Consider the following 27,335-nt stretch of genomic DNA (forward strand, 5'->3'; position numbering starts at 1 on the left):
TGTTGTTGTGTCTGGATGCAATATTGTACAGTGTATTGTATAATAGATGGGTACATTGTACCTGTGAAAGGCTTGATTACCCAGGATTCCAAGCCTTCTGACTCCAATCCAGCAAAGCGCTTAAGCGTGTGCTTAGTTTTAAACATGAGTAGTTTCACCGATGGCTTACATGGCACACATTCAGTCAGATTACTCACATACTTATAATAAGCATGTGGTTAAGCATGCAGCTGAATCAGAGTCAGAGCGGTCAGCACTTTGCTTGGCTGAGCCCTAAATTAAAAGACAACATTATAATACACTGAGATTTTTTTATCACAACTCCAGGACATGCACAATTTGTGAGACCACTGGCAACTTGCTTAGAACTTGACTACATTTAATTTAAACATAACTGTGCATGAATGTAACAAAGCATAAGAACATAACCATAGAGTTTGCTTGTACTCTTATCTTCCTATGAATATGTTTCCAGTTTAAGACTGTTATAGAAACATTACAGTAAACATCTTGGCAAGTATCAACTTATTCTGAATTTTAGCTACCTTTATTTTTTTTTCTTCTCTGAACTTACTATTTGTATTTGGCTGCCTCCTTTAGTTCCCACTAAGGCGTTATTTATTCTTTATACCACACAATTTGGGGCCACCATCAAGCCTTATAATTTTATTACAGTGCTGAATTACACCAGCTCATGTTTATGAGGTCCACACTTCCCTCAGTTTCTTGGAAGGGTGTGGTGCTGCCGATGTGGTATGTAGCAGTTCTAGGAGAGCTTTTCTCAAAGACTGACTCTCTCGTTTTTGCATTATAAGTTTCTTTCCATGATTTTCAAACCTTTCAAAAACACTATCAATACTTATTACAGACTAATAGCGTACTTAAGGGGGAAAAAAGAGCCTCTACTGCTAGGAGATTATTAATCTAATAGACTGATGTATGTTTGATTTTATTTATAAGAGATAGCTAACAGGTAAAGTACATGTGTTTTAAAGTACCAGCAAGAGTTAGTCTCAACATTTTTTCATTCTTGCTTTGTTCTAGGCCTAGTAATCTGAAAAAGAGAATTTCCACCTCCCCTCCTATGAAACACATGCTTCCCATTTTATACATTCTCATTTACCATATTCCACCCCGGTGAGATCATCGCATTTTTGCTTCATTTACAAATTACTATCAAAAGAGTACCAGATTCAATTACCATAGTCACAGTTTTTCCCTCCCGCCCCTGAGGATAAGGGAGTGTAACCTGGTTCAGAGAGAGGACCTCCCTCTGGTCCTCATTTCTCTTACCTCTATGTTCATATCTCTTACCTCTATGTTCATACCTCCATGTTCAATAGAGTGATGGGAACAACCAGAGTGGAGAAATGCCCCTCATGCTATTGTCATGGTATTCACCTCCATCCCAATCAATACAACGGGAATGGAGGGTGGGAGAGAGAGACTGACAGAAACACTTGGCTGGGCAGATGGAAGCTGGTGACTAACCATGCCCTGTTGGCTTTATCCTCCACTCTGGCAAGACCAAAGAAGAGCAAAGGTGGAGGATTAGTCAGCCACGACCTATGCTGATGGTGGACTTTAGCACCATTTTGGCACAAAATAACATTAAAAATAACCTTCCAAGTCGCAGACAGGACAGTGGCTTGGATTGGTTTGAAACACGAAAGAGCGGCCCGGCCAATGAGGAAAGCTGATTTGCAGAATACTGAAATACATACCTAGGAACAGCAGCCATAAAAGGAGCACACATTTTTGTACTAAACATACATTTGGAGATTTAGCAAAAGTAATCTAGCAAAACTGAAGAGATATTAGTAATATAACAAAGACAAGTCGTACTATTTTTCATTATACATAAAAGTGTATTTTACATTAAGCTATTTTTCTCCTAAATGTCAAATGCATCCTTCTGAGTGCATATACAATACTCTGCTCCTTTCAGTCTAACTTCAATTAATGTTTAGCCATTACTGCATTGAAACGCAGTCTTTATCAAATACATTTACAAATATTGTATGAATCTGCATTTCAAAAGACAACATTCTAAGCTTCTTTAGTGTCCATATTGAGTTAGAACTAATGAGAAAATTCCCAACTGAGGATAAGAAGAAAGTTGTCCTGAATCAGTAAGCCAATGAATTACACATCTAACAAAAAGTTAAACATGTTGCACATCAAAACAAGTCTTCCAGAACCAACCGTAAATACCAACACAAATGTGTGTGTGTTGTATTTTATCTTGACTACATGCATGTGGTCATGAAACCAGCACGCAGATTCCTACATTTCTCAAATCATGGTCTGAACTTCAAATGATTAGGTAAATCCTTTATGCTGCAATTGTGGAGGTCACAAAACCAAGCCCATACCCATGACACTGTTTCCATAGTAACTAACGATGACAATACTAAGGGGACAAAGCAGAAGGAGACTTAGTGAACAAAAGACAAGTTGATAGAGTGATGTGTGTCAGCTATAAAATGTGTTGTAGTGCCAGAGCTGCGAGTGGAATTCTGCACCAAGAAGTGATTGGTTGAATAAGACAATGCCAGTTTTATACAACTTGTGCCCCACATGTTTTCAGAGTCATACTGGCTCACGTGAATGACTATGCCTCTGATCCTGCATGGGAAGAGTCCTGTTTCTGCATATAGCCCTACTGACTATAGTGAGGCTACATATAGGTGCAGGGGTCTGCCAATGTGGATTTTATTGAAGGATCAGGGCCTAAGCTTTTACTCCTGCTACTTCTGCAAAGTCACCACAGAGGAGACTGAGTTGGATTCTGTTCTTTCTTGTATGTCTATTGGATTATTTACTAACTTCCACTTATAGGGCCAATTGTTTCAACATGTCCAAACCAACCAAAAGCAATAGAGATACATAGATCACCAAGATCATAACTTGGACTCGTAACTTTTATTACCGGGGGGACTACACAAGAAGGAAAGAACTCTGCTTGACTCTCAGATCCCTGGTTGGGCGTGCAGGGCTAGCAGTCAGAAAACACAACATTTGTTTCAAACAAATGGCTTAAAACATCTGTCTGCAGGATAGGGGAAGAAGAGATGTCTTATTCACACATTTTTTAAAGTGATGTTATTGTTAGTATAATTTTCTGTCAAATAGAGAACTACTCAGCTAACAGAGCAGATTTAAGTGGTCTGAAAGTCCGACGGCTCACTTGCTCTTGCTTTAATAACTGCATATGGCGCTTCTTTCCATAAGGAGTCTGGCACAGCATGTCATCCAGAGTCAGCTTGGTTACCTGTCCTCTTGCTTGCAGCTTGGCACAGATATCTTCTAAGCCGGCACGAAAAACAGAGTTTTCCTCCAACTCTTCCCTGACGGTAGCAAGCTTTGAAGACGAGATAATGGCACATTGTAACAGTCCGGCAAATAAAAATCTCATTTAATCACTGCCTTCCAGGCAACACAAATAACCATTCAATAAAAAAAAAAATGTGGTGACAGTGAGGCGCCAGGTTAGCCTAACCTTCTGCAAGAAGAGATTGTTAAACAGTACGTTACAAGACAACATACCACTGACCATGTGTTGAAAACCAATGAACGAGAGTTTATTAGATTAAGAGCTTCTGTAAAGTATCCAAGTATTCTTTTCAGTCCTAGTACAGACTGTAAAAAACACAATTATTTCTTCTTTAAACCCAAGTGGTATAATTGTATCCTGGAATCTGTTTCCCAGATCAACACTATAATTTAATGAACATAATCTAGCATGTTACACTTACAATGCCATCAATAAAAATCCGGCTGCTATAATGCTCAAAAGTTCTGTACACCATGAAATCTGTACAAAGAGATGAACTCAGAAGAAAATCTACTGTATATGGATTTGATGAATAATGCACTCTGCACAGGAAAGGGGTAAGATTTGTGTTTGGTCTTTGACAAGTTTATAATCTTTTATTTAAAAAACAAAACATTTGTAACCTGGTAAAGAAAATAGAGGGGAAAAAACCCATGGGAGTTGAGGTTTGATCATGAAAACAATTAAATTACAAAACCAGGATGCTGCTTTTTAAAAACCTTATTTTATGTATCTTATTGTTTGTAGTAGTTTAAAAGATACATATATTACATGATAATCTTTCTCGATCACCCCATTGATCCTACAGAGAAGTGTTTAAGCAGGTATTTTTGTATTCTGACAATAGCTCAGTCAGTAAATGTGTTCAAAAGTGAACAAGTTCAACACGCTGCTAAACATTTGCAGAAAAAGGAAAAGCCGTGCTGCCAAACCCAGCTAGTTCAGCGTTCTCCTTGAACATATTCTGCCTATTGATTAATATAGTAATGAAATGATAATACTTTTTCTATAGGAAATCTCAAAATACTTTACAAACAGTAGTAAGCCTCACAACATCCTGATGGGGAAGGTAAGACACGGGTGTACACTTACATGACAGGTCACTAAGTTCCACTGATGTTAAACAAGACTTAGGCTAGTAAGGCCTGAATCCACAAAAGTACTTAGGCATCTAAGTCCTGGTTTTAGGTGCTACTGCGATCCATAAAACCCCCAGTTGACTGCCACCTGACCCTATAGATATCTATGTTTTGGCAGTAAGAAGTTCCCTAGGCACCTAGGTTCTGTCTCTGGGCATGCACACTGCTGCCTTGCTCTAGGCATCCTCAGCTCCACAGGGATCCATAAGCCAGGGGAAGATAGGCATTCCTCTGCCCAACTCACATGTGGGGTCTGAACCAGCAGGTGTGCTCAGAGGCTGCCTAACTCCCCCCAAAACAGTCAACGGGCAGAGGGGAGAGAGAAGCAGCTTCCTTTAACCACTGGGTGAAAGGTTATGGGTACTCATCCGGGATGTGTGTCTCCCCTTCTCGCCCTCTGCCTGCTGAGAAGGGAACTGGGATCTGTCACCTCTCAGGTGAGTGCCCTAACCACTGGACTATAGAGTGAGTCTCACTTTTTCTTTGGCCCAATTAATATTTAATTATTCAATTAAAGAGAAACAACTTCAATAGGACAGACTGAAGGAGACCCATGCGAATATCCTATAGTCCCATGGTTAGGTAACCCATTTCAGAGGTGGCCAGTCCCTGTTCAAATCCCTGCTCCCCCACACTCAGGGGAAGGGGGGGGACTTAAACCAGTGGTCTCCCCCATCCCTAACCACTGGGATAAAGGTTGTAAGAGAGCCTCTTCCTCTGGCTGTTTTGTGTTGAGTCAGGTGGCCTCTGAGCATGCCTACCTGATCAGGCCCTGCATTCGAGTTGGGCGGAGGAACACCTATCTCCCCCAATTTGTAGATCGCCAGCAAAGACAGGTGCTTCCCTGCAGCTCAGACTTAGGTGCTTATCTCCTTGAGAGGGGCGGGGCGTAGCACACACCTTTCTCATTGCCATCTCTCACTGGCTAACTTTGGTAGCTCCCTGCCTAGCATGCTGGCTTTTGTGCATCGTATTCTAAGGAGTCTATCTCTGCCCCATTCATTGTATGGGGCGCATAGGTGCCTAACTCAGGCTTTGTGGACCACAGTGTTGTTCTTATGAGTTTGGAGGAGCCTAAAACTTCAGCACTGTGACGCTGCGCATCACAATGCCTAAGTTGCTTTGTGGATCTGGGCCTAAGTCACTTCTGAAAATGAAATGTAGGCTCCTAAGTTATTTAGGCACTTTGAAAATTTTACCCAGGAAGAACAAGTTAGTAGCTTAAGGTCACAAAGGAAGGTTTTGCCAGAGCCATGAATATAAGACAGGTCTCATGATGTCTAGTCCTGTTTTTAAACAGGTTCATTCTTCCTCCCCATTCCTATTCAACAGAACTGTTGTTATGTTTGAAGAGAAACAGAAAAGTGATCAAGTTTATTCACTTATCGAGTTAAGGTACCTGAAGCTATCTAGAACATTAAATACAATAAGTATAATAGAGAACGGATGATAAACTAGATAAATGAACAGCATTGATGATGATAATAATGAGGTTTTTGAAGTAATGTTTGTTCTTTCACTTATTTTGTTCAATATCTGCAAACTATGCTAAAATAATTACTTAAATAAGCCAAAGCACTAGAAAACATGTTGGAGGAAAAGAAAACCTGCTCTACCAGGGGAAAGGAATCGACTAGATCAGGGATCGGCAACCTATGGCACGCGTGCCAAAAAGACAGCACGCGAGCCAATTTTTAATGGCACGCTGCTGTCTGCTGGGGACCCCGGCAGACAGCAGCATGCCATTAAAAATCCTGCCCTGCCTGGCCTGGCATGCTCTTCTTCACCCCCTGCCCACTGCTCTCTCCTCGCAGGGCAGACAAGCTTCCCCCTCCCCCTGCCTCTTCCCCCAGCGTGCTGGGTTCCTGCCCCTCCTTCTCTCCCTCCCTGCGGCCAATCAGCTGACCGCCCTTGCTATGGAGGGGGAAAGGGAAAACCGGAGCCGCAGCAAGCTCTCTGCTCCAGGGACCTTGGGAATGGGGTGGAATCAGGGCATATCCCCTCCAGCCCCCTGCCATGAGCCGCTCAGGGCAGGGGGCTGGGAGCACCCCCAAGACCCCAACCCACACCCCCAGCCCTCTGCCCTGACCCCTGCACCTCCCACACACCCCCAGCCCTCTGCCCTGAACCCTCCTCACACACACCCCCAGCCCTCTGCCCTCACCCCTGAACCCTCCTCACACACACCCCCAGCCCTCTGCCCTCACCCCTGAACCCTCCTCACACACACACCCAGCCTCATGCCCTGACCCCTGCAACCCCCCACAACCCCAGCCCTGACTCCGGCATCCTCCTCACACACACCCCAGTCCCTGCCCTGACTCCTGCACCCCCCACACACACCCAGCCCCCCCACACCCCATGCCCTGACTCTTGCACCCCGCACATCCCCATCCCCACCCTGAGCACCAAACAGGAACTCCTGCACACCCTCCCTCCCAACGTTCCCACCTGCACCCTTCACACCAAATGGGAGCTGCCCAGGTAAGCACTCCACGCCCAAACCTCCTGCCCCAACCCTGAGCCCCCTCCCTCATCTAGGTCCTGGCCAGACCCTGCATCCCAAGCTGCTCCTTCACCCCCAGCCCTGTTCTCAGCGCTCTCCCACCCTCATCTCAGTGCAAAGAGGGTAAGAGAATGGCTAGAACCAGTGAGAAGGTAGGTACCTACTCTATGTGGACAGGACTGGGACCCCAGACCGGCAGTGGAGCTGAGCAGGGCCGGCAGCCAGGACCCTGGCTGGCAGGAGCCAGTGAATGGAACCGCAGACTAGCAGCAGGCTGAGCTGCTCAGCCCTCTGCCGGTCTGGGGTTTTGGCTGCTGGCCCCTTGCCAGCCAGGGTCCCGGCCTCAGGCCCTGCTCAGCCCGCTGCTGGCCTAGGTGAACGGAACCTCAGGCCGGTAGCAGGCTGAGCAAGCCGGCGGCGTAAGATCAGCATTTTAATTTAATTTTAAATGAAGCTTCTTAAACATTTTGAAAACCTTGTTTACATATGACAATAGTTTAGTTATATAATATAGAGGCTTACAGAGAGACCTTCTAAAAAACGTTAAAATGTATTATTGGCACGCGAAACCTTAAATTAAAATGAATAAATGAAAACTCGGCACACTACTTCTAAAAGGTTGCTGACCCCTGGATTAGATGATCACCTAATAGGTCTCACCTTCAGTGTTAATGATTCCATAATTTTTAATTAACCAAAGTATGGAGTACTCACCACTTGCTCAGAAAACTCAGCTCTTTTCACCAATTGTGAAGTACCTGTATCCAACGCTGCCTCCAATGTCTGCATAAGGTCTTCTAATGCCCCAGACTTGGCCTGTACAAGAATCTTTTTAAAAAGGAAAAAATAGAAAATCATACACACCACCAAAAAGCATGCTTTAAATGTGTTAAAAGGAGGACACTGGCAAGGATGACAGGACTAAATACAAGCTAACTGTAAAGGTTTAAATTTTTAAATGCTCTATTGATCCTCTACCAATCATGGTGGGAGGACTTAACCAGAAGAACCTTTACAGTGTAACAATTGGGCCTTGGAAGGTGAACCATGTCATGGAGACAATGGTCTTCACAGACAGCTGTGTTTGTTGCTCTGGAGGAAACTGGTTTTGATTTTACTGACTTATTAACTTCTGAAAATCACATACAAAGGATTTTCCTCATTAAGCTGGTAAAAAGTGCAGCTAACGAAAGATTCACTGCATGTACATGTGCACAGATCCGAGGCAGGGCTTGGGTGGAACTGGGCAGGGCTAGCTGTAAAGTTTACTTAAGAGTTTTTGCCTGTCTAAATGGTGGTGTTTTAAAACTGTGGTTTTAAAGGGGAGAAAACAGCATGATTAAAGTAACTTGCCCAAGGGCCCAGAGTAAAAGCAATAGCTGAATGAGAATTGGGTCCCAGCTGTACCCTCACCAAACTAGGTCATGCAGCCCCTCTCTGTTACTACAAATATTCAATAAAAACGAATTATTTTTGTAATAATCCAGAATGTGACTTATTTTTAAAAGTGACCATGACAGAAATAGCTGAGTCCATTTTTGGAGCAGCCCATTGCATCATTAAAATACTTACAAGGTACTAAAAACCAGATTCTTCTCCACTGTCTTGCACCTTGTGTAATCATTCACACTTGAACAATGCAAAGGCAAAGTAAGTAAAACAGTGTTGTCTTTCTCTTAGCCTATGTCTACACTACAAAATTAGGTCGAATTTGTAGAAGTCGGTTTTGTAGAAAGCGTTTTTATACAGTCGATTGTGCATGTCCCCACACAAATGGTCTTAGTGCATTTATCTGGCATTTAGTCGGCGGAGTGCGTCCACAGTACCAAGGCAACCGTCGACTTCCACAGCATTGCACTGTGGTAGCTATCCCACAGTTCCCACAGTCTCCGTCACCCATTTAAATTCTGGGTAGAAATCCAAATGCCTGATGGGGCAAAAACATTGTTGCAGGTGGTTCTGGGTACATATTGTCAGGCCCCCCTTCCCTCCCTCCCTCCGTGAAAGCAACAGCAGACAATAGTTTCGCGCCTTTTTTCCTGGGTTACCCGACCAGACGCCATACCATGGCAAGCATGGAGCCTGCTCAGCTCACCGTCACCATATGTTTCTTGAGTGTTGGCAGACGTGATACTGCATTGCTACACAGCAGCCGCTCATTGCCATTTGGCAGCAGACAGTGCAGCATGACTGGTAGGCATCGTCGACGTACTTCAGGATGCTCTTTTAACCAACCTTGGTGAGGTCAGGGGCGCCTGGGCAAACACGGGAGTGACTCAGCCAGGTCATTACCCTTTTAAATTTTGTCTCATGGCGATTCAGTCCTGCCGGTAGTCCTACTGCACTGTCTTTTAATGAGCAGCCAGGAGCCGACAATGGCCAGCAGTCATACTGCACCGTCTTCTGCCAGCAAGATGTATAAAGATAGATGAAGTGGATCAAAACAAGAAATAGACCAGATTTGTTTTGTATTAATTTTCTCCTCCCTCCCCGCTGTGAAATCAACGGCCTGCTAAACCCAGGGTTTTGAGTTCTATCCTTGAGGGGGCTATTCTATTTCTCCTTGATGCAAAGTCACCCCCTTTGTTGATTTTACTTCCCTGTAAGCCAGTGCTGTAAGCCATGTTGTCAGTTGCCCCTCCCTCCATCAGAGCAACGGCAGACAATCGTTTTGCGCCTTTTTTCAGTGCAGATGCCATAGCACTGGGAACATGGAGCTCACTCAGATCACTGTGGCAATCATGAGCACTATAAACACCGTGCATATTATCCAGCAGGATATGCAGGACTATAACCTGCAAGAAAAGCGAAACCAGGTGAGGAGGAGGCAACTGCAGTGTGGCGACGAGAGTGATGAGGACATGGACATAGATTTCTCACAAAGTACGGGCCCCTGCAATGTGCACATCATGGTATCAATTGGGCAGGTTCATGGCATGGAATACCGATTCTGGGCCTGAAAACAAGCAGGTGGGACGGCACAGTGTTGCAGGTCTGAGACGATTCCCAGTGGCTGCGAAACTTTCGCATGCATAAGGGCACTTTCATGGAACTTTGTGACTTGCTTTCCCCTGCCCTGAAGAGCAAGAATACCAAGATGAGAGCAGCCCTCACAGTTGAGACGCGAGTGGCAATAGCCCTGTGGAAGCCTGCAACACCAGATAGCTACCAGTCAGTCGGGAATCAATTTGGAGTGGGCAAATCTACCGTGGGGGCCGCTGTGATCCAAGTAGCCAACGCTATCACTGAGCTGTTGATATCAAGAGTAGTGACTCTGGGAAATGTGCAGGTCATAGTGGATGGCTTTGCTACAATGGGATTCCCTAATTGTGGTGGGGCCATAGACAGAACCCATATCCCTATCTTGGCACTGGAGCACCAAGGCAGCGAGTACATAAACCGCAAGAGTACATAAAACTTCTCAATGGTACTACAAGCACTGGTGGATCACAAACATATCACCACCATCAACGTGGGATGGCCGGGAAAGGTACATGACGCTTGCATCTTCAGGTTTCAGAGTAGCAGCCGTGTTAGTCTGTATTCGCAAAAAGAAAAGAGTACTTGCGGCACCTTAGAGACTAACAAATTTATTTGAGCATAAGCTTTCATGAGCTACAGCTCACTTCACCGGAATGCATCCGATGAAGTGAGCTGTAGCTCACGAAAGCTTATACTCAAATAAATTTGTGTCTCTAAGGTGCCACAAGTACTCCTTTTCTTTTTGCATCTTCAGGAACTCCGGTCTGTTTCAAAAGCTGCAGCAAGGAACTTACTTTCCAGACCAGAAAATTACTGTTGGGAATGTTGAAATGCCTATAGTTATCCTTGGGGACCCAGCCTACGCCTTAATGTCATGGCTCATGAAGCCATACACGGGCAGCCTGGACAGTAGTCAGGAGCTGTTCAACTATAGGCTGAGCAAGTGCAGAATGGTGGTAGAATGTGCATTTGAGCGTTTAAAAGCGCGCTGGCGCAGTTTACTGACTCGGTTAGACCTCAGCAAAACCAATATTCCCATTGTTATTACTGCTTGCTGTGCACTCCACAATATCTGTGAGAGTAAGGGGGAGATGTTTATGGCGGGGTGGGAGGTTGAGGCAAATCGCCTGGCCGCTGATTACGCGCAGCCAGACACCAGGGTGGTTAGAAGAGTACAGGAGGGCGCAGTGCACAACAGAGAAGCTTTGAAAACCAGTTTCAGGAATGGCCAGGCTACGGTGTGAAAGTTCTGTTTGTTTCTCCTTGATGGAAACACCCCCCACCCTGGTTTCACTCTACTTTCCGGTAAGCTAAGCACCCTACCCTCCCCCCTTCGATCACCGCTTGCAGAGGCAATAAAGTCATTGTTGCTTCACATTCATGCATTCTTTATTTATTCAATCACACAAATAGGGGGATAACTGCCAAGGTAGCCCGGGAGGGGTGGTGGAGGAGGGAAGCACCCCATGGGGTGGTGGAGGAGGGAAGGACAAGGTCACACAGCACTTTAAAACTTATTGAATGCCAGCCTCCTGCTGCTTGGGCAATCCTCTGGGGTGGAGTGGCTGGGTGGCCATAGGCCCCCCCCCCACCGCGTTCTTGGGCATCTGGGTGAGGAGGGTATGGAACTTGGGGAGAAGGGCGGTTGGTTACAGAGGGACTGTAGCAGCGGTCTGTTCTCCTGCTGCCTTTCCTGCAGCTCAACCATATGCTAGAGCATATGAGTTTGATCCTCCAGCAGCCTGAGCATTGACTCCTGCCTATCAGCAAGCTGACGCCACTTACCATCTTCAGCCCGCCACCTCTCCTCCCGGTCATATTGTGTTTTCCTTCACTCTGAGATTGTCTGCCTCCACATATTTTACTGTGCTCTGTCAATGTGGGAGGACAGCATGAAGTCAGAGAACATTTCATCTCAAGTGCGTTTTCTTTGTCTTCTAATCTTCACTAGCCTCTGGGAAGGAGAAACATATCCAGCTGGTGGAGGGAAAAAAGAAGGGAGAGTGGTAGTTAAAAAGGCATATTTTATAGAACAATGGGTACACTCTTTCACGGTAAACCTTGCTGTTAACATTACATAGCACATGTGCTTTTGTTACAAGGTCACATTTTGCCTCTTATTGAGGGTATGCCGGTTTGATGTGAGAGATTACTCACGCAGGGCCGAGCAGCAGAATTCGGCTTGCAGGCAGCCATGGTAAGCCACAGTCTTCTGGCTTCTTTAACCTTCATAACATGTGGGAATGGCTTCAAACAGCAGCGCCCTCATTTCCCATACCAAACAGCCGTTGGGTTGCCCATTAAAAATGGGTTGGCAATTTAAAAGGATGGGCTGCGGTTTCCGGGTTCACATGCAGCAGAAACCCAACTAACCCCCCCCCACACACACACCCAATTCTCTGGGATGATGGCTTCACCCCTCCCCCCCACTGCATGGCTAACAGCGGGGAAGATTTCTGTGCAGCCACAGGCAAACAGCCCAGCAGGAACGGGCACCTCTGAATGTCCGCTTACTAAAACTACCCTATTTGAACCAGGTGACCATGAATGATATCACTCTCCTGAGGGTACCATAGAGAGATAAAGAACGGATGTTGTCTGAATGCCAGCAAACACTGGGACCAAACGCTGCAAAGCTTTGTTCTGCAATGATTCCCGACTACGTGCTACTGGCCTGGCGTGGTAAAGTGTCCTACCGTGGAAGACGGAATAAGGCTGCCCTCCCCAGAAACCTTCTGCAAAGGCTTTGGGAGTACATCCAGGAGAACTTTATGGAGATGTCCCTTGAGGATTTCTGCTCCGTCCCCAGACACGTTAACAGACTTTTGCAGTAGCAGTACTGGCCGCAAATGCGAGGGCAAATTAATCATTAAACACACTTGTTTTTAAACAATGTATAATATTTACAAAGGTACACTCACCAGAGGTCCTTCTCTGCCTTCAGGATCTGGGAGCCTGCCTTGGGTGGGTTCAGGGGGTACTGGCTCCAGGTCCAGGATGAGAAACAGATCCTGGCTGTTGGGGAAACCGGTTTCTCCGCTTCCTTGCTGTGAGCTATCATCTTCCTCACCCTCAAAACCCGCTTCTGTGTTGCCTGCCACTCCTTGGACGGAGTCAAAGCACAGGGTTGGGGTAGTGGTGGCTGCACCTCCTAGAATGGCATTCAGCTCATCATAGAAGTGGCATGTCTGGGGCTCTGAACCAGAGCAGCTGTTTGCCTCTCTGATTTTTTGGTAGGCTTGCCTGAGCTCCTTAATTTTCACGTGGCACTGCTGTGGGTCCCTGTTATAACCTCTGTCCTTCATGCCCTTGGACATTTTTTTTTCCAAGTATTTTGACATTTCGTCTTTTTGAACGGAGTTCTGCCAGCACGGATATGTCTCCCCACACAGCGATCAGATCCCATACCTTCCGTTCAGTCCATGCTGGAGCTCTTCGGCAATTCTGGGACTGCATGGTCTCCTGTGATGATGAACTCTGCATGGTGACCCATGCAGGTGAGCTCGCCTCACAGGCCAAACAGGAAATGAAATTCAAAAGTTCGCGGGCCTTTTCCTGTCTACCTGGCCAGTGCATCTGAGTTGTGACCACTCCGGACAGTGCTCTCAACTGAGCACTCTGGGATAGCTCCCAGAGGCCAATACCGTCAAATTGCATCCACAGTACCCCAAATTTGACCCGGCAAGGCCAATTTCAGCGCTAATCCCCTCGTCGGGGGGTGAAGTAAAGAAATTGATTTTAAGAGCCCTTTAAGTCAAAAAAAAAAAGGGCTTTGTCATGTGGACGGGTGCAGGGTTAAATTGAGATACGCTGCTAAATTCGACCTAAACTCGTAGTGTAGACCAGGCCTTAGACCTATGCTACAGGTTACTTTGGTATAATTTATCTCACTAAGGAGTGTGATCCACACCCCTGAGCAACACAAGTTCTACCGACCTAAGCGCCGGTGCAGACAGCTTCTTCCACTGACATAGCTACCACCGCTCTCAGAGGCAGGAGTTATTAAGCTCTCTCCTGTCAGCTTAGAGACTCTCCATGCCAAGCACTATAGTGCCTAGCACAATGGAGTCCTGATCCATAACTAGGGCTCCTATAGGCTACAGTATTACAAATAATAAAGAAATAAATAATAAACACCAAATCAGAGGTGTGGCATTTTACATCCAGACTGTGCTCATTTTGCACAGATATGTGTGACCTATCTGCAATCCCAAAATCACCAATGTTTTTTACACTCCTAAATACACATGCTAGATTCTTCTGAGCTCTTTCAGCTAAAGGTACTAAAAGTGCTATCATACGTAGACATCGATAGGTATTACATAGTCCTGCCTTGAGTGCAGGGGACTGGACTAGATGACCTCTCAAGGGCCCTTCCAGTCCTACACCTCTACGATTACACAAGATGCAAGAGACAGTAGAAACTCAGGATCTAAATGTATACATAACTCCTTTAGTATATTTCGCTGCCTAAGCCTATGTGAACATGCAAAATAAGCACACTTACATTAAGATTACTGCATAGTCTGCTCTCTGTGTTCATGATCTGAGAATAAAAGGACCGAGCTTTTACCACATCATTCTAGAAGGAAGGAAGAAAAAAAATCACCGAACAAATATCGAGTTATGCTTGTACAAAACCTAATTTTATTACAAAAACTTAAACAGCTAGCTTGTACAGCCTCCCAATTAAATATCCACATACCCCCACCCATGCTCTTTCAAAATATTCCAAAAGACCCACTCATTCTATGTAGTGTTCACTCTGTAAGAAACACACCCTGCTCAGCGTTTCTTTCGTCATGAAGCTCTCTATGGTAGCATCTTGAGCCTTTAGAACTTAAGGCCCCAGTTCAGCAAGGTACTGAAGGGCGTGTAGCTTGGAGACAATAGGACTTTCACCTCCTTAAATACCTTGCTGAACTGGTGGAAAAGTAAGCTCTTAACTGTTCAGTGCTTTAACATTGTGGACATAGCCAGGCACATTTACTATGCTATATAAATCAGCTAATTTGTCATACAATACAATGTTACAGTACTATTATTATATGGCAGCACTGATGTGTGATCAAATCACTATATACGCTTCTTAAGCACATAATGCAACATGATGTCACAGTCCCCATATCTTCAGGAATATGGAGGTATGTCCAAGAGTGCTATTCCATTTGTAAAACAGGAATTTAAAATATTTTAGTGAGCAAAATAAAGGCATTATGAATACAAAAGAATGAGACTCCATACTTATACATGGAATGAGATTTTGGTTTTAACCTAAAGGCCATGGAAAGAAGTCCTCATCACGAGAAGCACCACCACAACAGATACTAATAAAAGTACCCTTGTTGATATTATCATTCCGTCTCTATGCTCACAGAGAGGCACCACAGGGGCCAAGGATTGAATGAGAAAGGAGACTGAATATTTAAATACCACTTTACAGAGTCAAATCACTATACACACATCAACTAATTAGTCCTTAGAACACTCTGGTGAGATAGAAAGCATAATTACCATTTTACACATGGGGAAAGTGACACAGAGAGGGTTAATGAATTGCTCAAGATTGCATAACAATCTACTGTGAGAACTGGGATTAGAACTCAGAATTTTCTAATTCCTCGATCCTCCAGACTATGCTGCCTCAGACACCTGAAGGTGGTCCCTTCTATGTCAGGTCTGGAGCATGCTGTCACAGCAGCGTAGAGATATTGGCACTGCCTCTGTATGTGGTGTTCCTATTTTGTGGTATTCTGTTTCAGTTTCGAAAGCTGTTAGTAGACAACTAATTTACAGCAGCCTTTGTATTTATGTTACTATTTCCATGGGTATTTAGTTATTACCAAAGGGCTTTGTTAATTTTTTCATTGATTCAAAGACCAAAAGGGACCATTGCGATCATCTAGACCTGTCATGTAACAAGGGCTATAGAACTTCCCCAAAATATTTCCTAGAGCATAACTTAACTTACAGTTCTCTCTCTCTCTCTCACACACACACACACCCCAATAGCAAGGAAGTCATGAGTTAAGCCATCATTAACACCCTCCCCAACGTCTTCAGGACAGGGTCCACGTTTATGCCTTTGGCCTCTGGGCACTACTTTTGTTAACAGCCATCTCAATTCATACTATGTTGGGATTTTGCATTAACAGGGCTTGATAAGTTTATGGAAGGGATGATATGATGGGATAGCCTAATTTTGGCAATTAATTGATCTTCAACTATTGGCGATATATATGCCCATTGGCCTGTGATGGGATGTTAGATGGGGTGGGATCTGAGTTACTACAGAGAATTCTTTCCTGGGTGTCTGGCTGGTGAGTCTTGCCCACATGCTCAAGGTTTAGCTGATCGCCATATTTGGGGTCGGGAAGGAATTTTACTCCAGGGCAGATTGGAAGAGGCCCGGGGGGGGGGGGGGTTTGCTTCCTTTGCAGTGTGGGGCATGGGTCACTTGCTGGAGGATTCTCTGCACCTCAAAGTCTTTGAACCACGATCTGAGGACTTCAATAGCTCAGATAGGTTAGAGGTTTGTTACAGGAGTGAGTGGGTGAGATTCTGTGGCCTGTGCTGTGCAGAAGGTCAGACTAGACGATCATAATGGTCCCTTTTGACCTTAAAGTCTATGATTCTATGAAATAACTGTGCACTGGACTGAATATGTATTCTAGGATTTCAAAATTCCCACACATTTTAAATGGCAGTTATATTATTCTCTTTTTTCAGAGGCCTAATCACCGTGGATGACACATACACCTCCTTCTTTTTCCTTTTCCTTCTGCTTGCTACCATATTGCACAGAAAGTCAACAGAATCAAAGACTAAATAAAAATAAAACCCCAGTACCTGTTTCAGAGCAAACGCTACAGCAAAGCAGTATGCTCGTCTTGGCATGTTATCTCCTTTTAAATGAGCCTCTTCAAGTAACTTTGTGCAGATTTTGCAAGATTCTGGGCTGTTCTGTGTAGACATTTAAATCCACATTGTGATTGTCCATTTAGAGAAGCAGCAAATGCTTCACATGATTTCAGAATTTTATTGGCTAGATTGCATATAAAAATTTATGCGTCATAAGACTAACAAGACAAACATCTTTTCAAATGGTCATCACACCTGAACCAAACTACACCACACTACAGGGCAGATTCTGTGCTGTGCTTCCTGAGAAGGACAGCACCAAAGGTATAATCAAGAGGAGGCAGGATCGTGGGAGCAAAGGTGACTTTAAACCACCTTTGCATTGCCCTGATTGTGGGCTGCCCGGAGGGCTAAAACGGCCCCATGAACCATTGTGCTTAGTGCTATGGACACTTCCCCTCCCACCACCAGAATGCCTCCTAAGCAAATGGACTTTTCATCGTTACATTGCTTTGCGAGCTGCATTGGATCTCAAAGGAAATCCACATGCTTTCTAGATATCATTAATCTAAGAGAAGTCTGTACCCAGGCACTTGAGAATTCATTGTTTCCAAAAGAATTGTTACAGAATACATTTTGAAAGATGGTTCTATAGGAGGAATTCTAATATTGCTTAGATTTTTGCTAGTTCTTCAGTATGGATAACTTGCATTATTTCTTGGAAATAATCACATAGCTGTTCCACTAATGCCTTAAACATACACTCTGTTAGGGCTAGCTGCTACGAAGACTCTCACACACACACACACACACTTAACTTTATGCACACAAGTAGTCCCACTGAAGTGAGCAGGATCAGGGCCTTTCTGTGCGGATCGATGTGCCAAAGGCACGCATTGATATGACATCACTATTTTCAATGGGATCATATAATTTGTTTGTCCATGTATTTTCTGCTTAGTTAATCACCTTCAATTTTTTTTTCTATTATTTGTTCCTGCTTTCTGTTGCCACGGCTTCAAGAGTTACACCTGCGATGTACCCGCTGACTGTTTTATGATTTGGGTCTTTCAGTGTTTAAGGCTGTTATTTTATTATAGTGATGGATAGTCTTCACTACTGTTAATGACCCTTCATTTGTTATTTTATTTAAAGTATGTTTTTGGAGACTTATTCCAATGATTAGCAGACAGACTTATTATCTAAAGATTTTGTTCTCCGTAAGAGAGGTACTGCCTTTCATGGCAGCAGCAGAAAAGACCACCTGCTGAAATCAGATGATAGCCATCCCTTACAATGACTTGAAATATTCAGTTGTCTAACCTTAAAAACACTTCTGTGCAAAGATTAAACAATTCCTTTTTTTATCCATGAGCAACAATCCCATCTTTAAATCCTATATATATAATCTCTGAGCAGGTTCCTGGTATTGCTATTCAAAATAAATCTATACAGCTATAATTACACATAACTATTACTTATAGTAGCATCATAATTTTACATCCTAAGGTTGTCAACTTTAGAGAGTTTCTCCTTGTAAGAGTGTGCTTATCGCTTTCCTGAAGCTTCCTATATTGCAATATTAACAATAGTACTTTGCACTTCTATAGAGCTTCTGGAATATGCTTTCCCCAAGCCATCATTTTAGCATGTACCACTTAAAGAGATGGGTGGCAGAACCAATGAAAGACTAAAATTTCAAATAATCTCCTTTCAATCATCTTTAGTGCATAAAGGGCTACCCTGGCCTTTCCCCTTATCAAAGGCACCTTGTCTTTAATGAAATGGCAGAAGTATTATTGCTGTTAAATTTTAACTGGGTGATAGTTTGAAGCCACTCCTCAGTTCATCCTACTTTAGCTATGTTCAATAAGTGAGGATGGGCCAGGTTCTCCTAAAAGCACGGCTAGGGCCAAAAGCAATAGAAACCAAGCATCTCCACTGAACCTTTGCAGGATGCTACACACTTGTGTGTGCAATGAAACCAAAATCTTCAGCAGCTCCCTACAGCAGACTATACAAGGAGATTAATCAGAATTTTAGGGGTATGAACAGCAGGATCCTCTAGCCCAAAATTACGTATGTTGATTTGTTGCAGGGGGTGGTGGTGGTAGAAGCAGTGGACTGTATGTGTTGCTGGTACTCCTCAAAACCTATTGCATGCCAGCTACTGTAGGTAGGGGCTAAGGATGCCTTAGAGATGTTGGACTGGTATAAGTAAAGATCAAAGCCCTTTAATGGGGGGTTACTCCTTGGTCCATGATCTGGCTCTATATAAATTAGTAACTTATTATTATTAATTATTAATATAAATTAGTAACTTAGTAGATACCTGGTAGCAACCTCTATAATTTAGATTACAAAACAGTTTGATTATATCCCAAGTTTTTAGATGCTCATGACTTCCCAAATATTAACTTTTTATATTTAAATTATTAGGTCTGGGCTTCAAATCTGCCTGTAGGCAAAGGTCCCCACCTTGTTTTTTTACACAGTAGACAATCTCCTCTCCCATTCTTGAGCACTTTCCACCTCCCATCCTATAGGCCATCAAATAACAACACCATGTGACCAACCAGCACTCCATGGACCACCTGAAAATGGAGATCACTGGAGATCACAGTTTGAGAATGCTTGACTGTAAAACTCACTACCACGATAGTGTTTTAGGTCAACTCTTTTTCTTGAGTGCAATTAAAAAAATATCTCCTACATTTAGCTGAAAAATTCTGGGAAACTGAGTTTACTGTGGAGTCATTATTCCGAAGCCAGTCGCTGTATTACCAAAAAGCATGGTGGAAACTAAGTATGGATTTCCTACAGAGCTATAACTAAAGGAGGACAATCTTTTCTAGGGTGGCACACATAGCAGAAAAAATATTGTGTTAATATCCTTAACATTTCATTTTTGCAGAACTGGGTTCAAATTTAGAGAGAAACAGAGATCATCAGTGACACCAATTTGGGTGCCTCAGTCTAGTCCCTAGATAATGTTTGCCTATGATGTAAAATTAGTGAATGATTTGAGCATACACTAACATTTCTGCAAGGAGCAGATATTCCAGGAAATAATAAGTGCTGAATGCCAAGTTTGGAGTGTGTTATAGTAGCAGAACTGCCATTGAATGAGGCAGGAGTCCTGTGGAAAAAATAGTATGTAATCATATAATTACAGACTGAATCATAATAAATGTGTACACGGGAGATGAATTACAGTTGCACAATAAATCTTAATTCTGGCACTTCCTAACTTATGAATGCTCAACTTTGCAAACTTAACATTTTTTTTGTGGTATGTGCAATATATATTATTGTACACTTGACAAAGAAGCCATCTATGATTGACTTATGTTTCCAACTGAAGTGTTTGCAGCAGATGAGAAACAATGGCAGGGTATCAAATAGAAATTTTAAAGATAAATCTAATTAAAATAAAATACCACAACACTTCTTCATGGAAATAATGAAACATTTTACCAGTTTGTAGCATATTGCAAATGCAAGCAAATAGGTGTCTTTGATGAATTTTACATGTTGTTTTCTCATTTCTCCCAGCACTTCCACGGCACCTGCCAAAAAACAGATATTCATCCAGTAGTTAAGTACTTCACTAATTGGGGCTCTTATACTTAATGCATAACCCATCTACCACTGAAAACACAAGATTACAATATGAGCCTGACATAGATCTTAATCTGCAGCAACATTTTGAAGTCTAAAAAGAGATTTTACATATAAATGACATATTTTCAGAAACCTTGCATTAATGTTACGTGGTTTAAACTGTTGCTTTACAAGAGGGATGTGATGAATACTTGATTTGGATTAATTTGTATGTAAATCCTGTCTTATTGTCACATCAATATTCATACAAATGTGATTCTCAAATCATATGCCTGCCTATCATCCTCTCAGATCCCAAGAGACATCATGCGGTAGCCATTTAAAAAAAATGGCCAAACTCCCTTCACTAACCCTGTACAGAATTTCCACAAGCTCCCTGCTGCTTCTCTGCACCCTGGCCCTGTATCCAGTCTCTAATCTGTTCATTTCCAGGGTAGCTTGCCTTCCTGACCTGGCAATATTTGAAATCAGATTTGCCAAATGCCAAGACATTCTACTGGGTATACTGCAAATTCCAAAAAAAAAAAAAAAAAAGGATTTGTCCCAACCTTCTTTTACATTATGCTTTAGATTTTCATGTTAGAAAATCCTTTTTAGGCCACATGTGACGCCTCCCAGGTCTTCATATAGGGAGAGATTGTGATTTTAAAGACAATGGCAGTGAGCTGTAGCTCACGAAAGCTTATGCTTAAATAAATTTGTTCGTCTCTAAGGTGCCACAAGTACTCCTTTTCTTTTTGCGAATACAGACTAACACAGCTGCTACTCTGAAAAGTGTTGTGGGGGAGACACTCTGACTGTATGTGTTTCAGATCAAACAAACAGAGCCTCTGAACAATTTTCTTACAATGCTCCAACGCCCACAAAAATGCCTGAATAAATTTTCTTCAAACTTCCCCATCCCACAAACAAAACAAAATAGGGGAGGAAAACATGAGAAATTTCAGTCTAAAAGATATTTTTAGAGAAGTTAAGCCCCTGGAAAATAGGAGTCTAAAACAAAAGGCTCTTGCCTCAACCATAATTGTACAGTATTGTTAATGGGAGGCTAGAGTGCTGCTGCAAGTACTTAATGAGTACACATTATGGAGCCCTTCAAATGCTGTTGCATACTGCTGTGCAGCTTTCAAATCCAAGAGTGATCACATATGGCTCAGAGAGCCAAGAGGAGCACACTGTTCAGTGTTATTTATAGCTTTAAAATAGATTCATGTTTATATTTAAGAAGTGTACCTTGCTCAAAATGCATTTGCTTTGACACATTTATTTTAGTACTTACTTTCATAATGACCTTTTTTAAACAACATATCCATCAAAATATTGAATGATGTGCTATCAGAGAAGAAGCCGTGCAGAGTCTGGTGAAGAAAAATATAAACAGAGCAGGTTTTAAACAAAATTGCTATTAGGACCTGCCTTACCACATACAGCATGTCCTCCAGCTGTGAACTGGCCATGTCCCCATAAGTGATATATTTTGCTCTCAAAGCTCTCCTTGTTTCCCCCAATGGAGTAATCTTTAATTTTCCATTGAACTTTAGATCATATTGTGTTACTGATTTTTGAAGAAGAACTTCCCACTGAGTTCTACTTCAAAAAAGATTGATGGCAGGATATGCCCTTTAAGTTAATACAAAGGGAACTGATTGGGTACAAGCTACTTTGAAAGCTTAACAGTTATAAATCCAGGTTTGTGCTTTCCTGTAGCTGAACACTGATTAATGATGTCTTTGAGGGGAAAAAAATGCCAAACTGAAGGAGGGCTTTTTTTTGCTGAACACAGAACAAAAGTGGTGAGCTGACCAGGACTAGGGCTGGAATTACCAAGAGCAGAAAATTTAACGAGAGAGCGCCTTAGCATGAAAAATGAGCATATCTTCCCTCACTGAAATTATACCGAACATGGAGCATTCATGGAAATGACTGTGTGTGAGACAATAAAATGCTAGAGGTATATTAAATTTGAATTTCTATCCAAAGAGGCTGCACTAGTGACAGCGACTGCTGAACGTTACTGTGGAGGATGAAGGGGTCACATGTAAGGCTACGACTTTGGCGGGGAGATCAGTATTTCTGATAATCATGAATCTGAATAAAGTCCGCGATCTTCGCAGCAACAGCTCCTTTCCCCTATGGAAGTTGTGACCTGGCCCACATGGTCACAGGGCCACTCAGGTTTGGTGTGTCCCCACTCTGCAGATGGTGACAAAGGGGCAGAGACACCAAACCTGAGTGGCACTGCGACCCGTGGACTAGGTCACAATGACAATCCAATTTGGCCCTCCTCCATCTATGGAGGGACAGATGAGCCACACCTTAGTGGCGCTGTGTCCAAGTGAGCTGTCTTCCATGATCTAATACCATTCATCAGTTCTGCAAGTACTCAGGGCCTTTCTTACATAGGCCCCAATTTGAAGAGATATTTATTCAAAGGCATGCCTGAATAAGCATGTGAGCAGCCTCAGTGATTTCAAGGGATTTCTTACATGCTTAAAGCTAGGCATGTGCTCAACCATGTTATTAAATTAATGCCTGATCCAAATCCCACTAAAGTCAAAGGGAGCCTTTCCATCAACTTCAGTGGGCTTTGGAATAGGCTGATAATACATTGCCTCCTCTCTCTACATTATAGGGCTCCAGAGTGCATCCTCCCCTGTAATAATGACCTAGGTAGCATATATATATGATTTTATATCTTCAAAATGTTATCCAAAAACTAGTCTTTATAATTGTAAAGCATTAAGGGAATGGTTTTCAGGAGGTGCTGAGCACACACAGTTCTCATAAGCTTCAAGAGTTGCTGCAAATGCTCAACATCTCTAAATCTGGGCCTAATCTTCTATACAAAAACTCAGAATCACTTGATGTCCAAAGATGATGTGACAAAGCAGGTAGTGGGAAGGACTGACCTGGGGCTGTCGCAGGGAGTTTTACTGGGACTGTCTGCATTGGGGATGGGATAGCAGGGGTGACTTCACTTGAGGGATGATACCTGAGCCAGGACGGGGGGTTGGGGCCAAATGACACCTTTGCCCGGGAAACTGGACAAAGGCTGGAGAAGGAGCTGGAGAGAAGCTAGGTGAGACTGCTGGAGGGAGTTTCAGTTTGGAGTGTTCTGGGGAAAACGGAGGGAGCCCCAAGGCTGGGGTCTAAGCTCCCTGCCCGCCAGAGGGACCTGACTGAGGGGTCCTGTTTGTACCTACAAGCTCTGTTTGGAACTGTGTTCCTGTCATCTAATAAACCTTCCATTTTATTGGCTGGCTGAGAGTCACGGGGAAATCACAGGAAGAAGGGGGTGCAGAGCCCCGACTCCCCCACACTCCATGACAGATGATGATATAGAACAAACAATGCATCAGTGAAATATGCTTACCAATGTTAGGTGAGTTTGGTAGATTGAAGAACTACTTTTATTCAATGCATTTTATAGAAAATGTTGTAATTACTTTGAAATACAGCTAACCTTCCAATTACAATGGAAATGCTAGTTTGGTTCAATGTTTTCAATTGTTGTTCCTAATGGAGAAGAGCAGAGACTGGAAAGTCAGCACAGACTAATCAGCCCACGCCTTTGCATCTTAGAAAATAAATTCCCATTATTTCTAAAAATCTTCCACTTTAATATAACTTTGAGTTCACAGGAGGTCAGGACATACAACATATTACTGACCAAAATTAGAATTAAAATGGAAAATAATTAAATAATATATATAAAGGGAAGCTACCTGATCTTTGATGAGTTCTACTGCAGGTACTTCAAGGTCCAGCTCATAACATAGCCTCATAAAAAGGGGTCCAAATTTAAACTCACCAAAGGCCACATTTCTGTTCTCTGTATGGTACCTGATTAGAAAAGATTTAAAAAACGTAAATACATTAGGAGTGGAAAATTGTGACAAATTATGACTTTCAAGAGGCAATGAAATGGCTTAGGTAGACTGTTCTGTCTGTATGCAGCCAATGGCATTTAGAACAACAGTAAGATCATTGCATGGAAAGAAATTATTTACTAATTGGTTGGCGCTGACAATGAAGTGAACAGTAATAATAATAATAATGTCATCTCTTTTGTTGCCCACAAAGTAATCTCTATCAGTTTAGCAATAGAGTGGGCCTATATATTGCTACAGCATTTATTTGTATTGGTTTTTGTTGCATTATTTTTTTAGTACCCTTGCTACTTGTAAAATGTGTTGGTTTGACAGCCTTAAAAACTCTAGTCCTCTATTTACAAAGCAAAAGCAGTACAGGCAGTAGCAGCGCTATTTTAATGCCAACATGCTTCCACCCTTTTCTGCAGGGTAACATCTAGGCGTGAGCGGCTTTTTCACTCCTCATAGCCTTTTTTCTTTTTCCAGAGCTCAACATTTCATGGTTGCTAGAGAGATACAATACAAATAAAATCGCCATAAATGAAAAATACAAGGAGACAGAGAAAACAATTTGCTTTGGATTTTTTCTAAATTACCTGTAAATAACATTTTTAGCTATTTCCACATCATCTGGTGTCTGGCACAAATGCAACAGTGTTTTTAATTCACCTTTGAGGATTATTCCATTTTTCTTCAATTTTTCTTCAATACTTCTAAAATATGAATCTGAAAGTAAACAAATTGTTGCAGTAGTCTATTGGACACAGCTCCTTCAGTAAGCATACTATACTTCTGTACCAGAAGTATGACAATTTCATAGGCTACATCACACTACTGCACCGACGAAGCTGCATTGCTTGTGGTGGAGATGCTCTAAGCTGACAGGAGAGAGCTCTCCCATTGGCTTAATAACTCCAGCCTCTGCAAAAGATGATAGCTATGCTGGTGGGAAAAGCTCTCACGCAGACATACCGCTATCTACACTGGCACTTAGGTTGGTATAATCCACACCCCGAGCGACGTAAGTTATACTGAAGTAACCGGTAGTGTAGACGAGGTAATTCCGCCCACAGAAAAGTACATATCTGGGGGTTTTCTTGAAAACTTGAATGTCTGAAAGAGAGGGGGACTCAGCAACTTTAAAAAGGGCTCCAAATCTGAAGCTTTTCTAGACTCTTCTGCACCGTGTATTGTATGGGATATAAAAGTAAAAACCCCAAGAGCTTTGACACTTTCTTTCTTTCTTTCTTTCTTTCTTTCTTTCTTTCTTTCTTTCTTTCTTTCTTTCTTTCTTTCTTTCTCAGTCCCAGTTGTAGACTCAAACAGGCATGGGACTACACCAATCACTAGATAACATTATTGGTCTGGGGCATTCATATTCCTGGATAAGTGAAAGAAGCAAGGAGAAGAGATGTCTCATACTCTTCTAAAGCTAGAACAGAAATGCACAGGCTATAACCATAGGATCCTGGTAAAAAACTTAATTACTTCTCTTGGTCTCTCAAATGCTATGGTGGGTGCAGGAAATAAGAACATATAACATATGCACCATAAACTAGGAATTTGATATATTATAGATCCATTAGGTCCCAGGGGATAATATAACTCAGTTAAGTAGACTAACAAAGTGAAGTATGACCTGAATCCCTCTAAAGCTTAGTTCCTACCTTTAGCAACAGTGCCTGACCCACATTAATAAGTTCAATATATATCTTATTAATCTTATTCCACATCCTCCGCATACTGAAATTCCACCACTATAGCAGGAATCTTATGAGTGAAGCAAGCAGTGGAAATGGAAAGGGAAGAGAGCCCTTTTAAACATAAAAAACAAACATGTACTTTTAACAGTAGATCTATGCAAATCAATACTAGTAGTATTGTAATTATTAGTCCATCAATCCTTTGCTTTCCTTGTGGCAAAAGCCTGATTGACTGTGGGACTACTAGTCCAAATTTGCGAAACCCAAAGTAAACATTACAGGATGTAAAACCACATTCTAGGGAGAATTCACCGGATAAATGCTATACCAATCAGACACAAAACAAACATTTCATGTTTTAAGAAGCAGCACTATTTTTTCAACATGAAAAGCTTTTAAGAATTGCCCTGTTGCCTAATATTTTTAAAGAATACTGTTTAAATAATGGTGTATCTACACAAAGTACCAGAAAAATGAGTAAGTGTGAAGAAACTTATTAAGCTGCTTTGAAAGAAAGCAAATTTCCACAGCAGATTTGTGATTATGTTAGGCTTGGCAAGCCAGTCAACTGTCTGCTCAAATAATGTCATTTGACACCTATTTATCTGACCACAGTCAAATGTTGCTAAATATTCCAGCAAGAATGGCCAGATGCAGGTGGGAGCCTACCTTTTTGACTGCATCCTGGTGACATTCTTTCATTTTATACAACTTAATTTCATTGTGTTTTGCAATTTTCTGAGTTAAAATAACTATTAAGTAACTTGTTTTTTGTTATTAGCCATAACTATCTACCTACAACTAAGCCTACTGGAGACCATAAAGTTTTACTTTTTTTTTTTGTTTAGTGTTCTAATAAATCACTGCTTTAAAATATCTGAACAAAGTATAACCCAGGGGTCTCAAACATGCAGCCTGCGGAGTTATTTGCTGCTGCCCACCAAGCTCCCTGCCCCCCCGGAGTTATTTCCTGTGGCCGCCAAGCTCCCCTCACCCACCGCCCTCTCCCCCCGACCCCAGCACGCCGCTTCCCCGCTCCTCTACTTACCTCCAAGTGCTTCCCGCCACCAAACAGCTGTTTAGTGGCACTTAGCACTTTCCAGGAGGGAGAGGATCGGGGAACCGCGCACTCTGGGGCAGAGGCGGAGAAGAAGCGGGCAGGGGTGGGGATTTGGGGGAGGGGTTGGAATAGGGGCAGGGAAGGGGTGGGAAGAGGTGGGACATGGGCAGGGCCTCATGGAAGGGCTGGAGTGGGGTCAGGGCCGTGGGCTTTTGTATCTTTATATAAAAAGGTGTCAGTGGTGCGGCCCT

General features: G+C 42.8%; 1 protein-coding gene across 4 annotated transcripts in view; it reads right to left on the reverse strand.

Annotated features, from left to right (window-relative positions):
- Positions 1-291: 291 nt before the first annotated feature.
- The window catches only part of PTCD2 (pentatricopeptide repeat domain 2), a 37,744-nt gene continuing 10,700 nt past the window's right edge, over positions 292-27,335 (reverse strand). For 3 of the 4 annotated variants that reach the window (XM_043514287.1, XM_038402341.2, XM_043514288.1), the window contains 8 exons: positions 24,918-25,047; positions 24,175-24,292; positions 21,729-21,807; positions 20,303-20,394; positions 16,814-16,927; positions 14,472-14,546; positions 7,697-7,810; positions 292-3,364 (listed from right to left, as the gene is read on the reverse strand). In XM_043514287.1, the coding sequence (XP_043370222.1) occupies positions 3,140-3,364; positions 7,697-7,810; positions 14,472-14,546; positions 16,814-16,927; positions 20,303-20,394; positions 21,729-21,807; positions 24,175-24,292; positions 24,918-25,047 (947 nt within the window). In that variant the 3' untranslated portion in view covers positions 292-3,139. The remainder of the gene's footprint in view (positions 3,365-7,696; positions 7,811-14,471; positions 14,547-16,813; positions 16,928-20,302; positions 20,395-21,728; positions 21,808-24,174; positions 24,293-24,917; positions 25,048-27,335) is intronic. The other variant, XM_043514286.1, reaches the window with a different exon arrangement.

This window comes from Dermochelys coriacea, chromosome 5 (genome assembly GCF_009764565.3).
Source record: "Dermochelys coriacea isolate rDerCor1 chromosome 5, rDerCor1.pri.v4, whole genome shotgun sequence".
In the NCBI taxonomy this organism is placed as follows: domain Eukaryota; kingdom Metazoa; phylum Chordata; order Testudines; family Dermochelyidae; genus Dermochelys; species Dermochelys coriacea.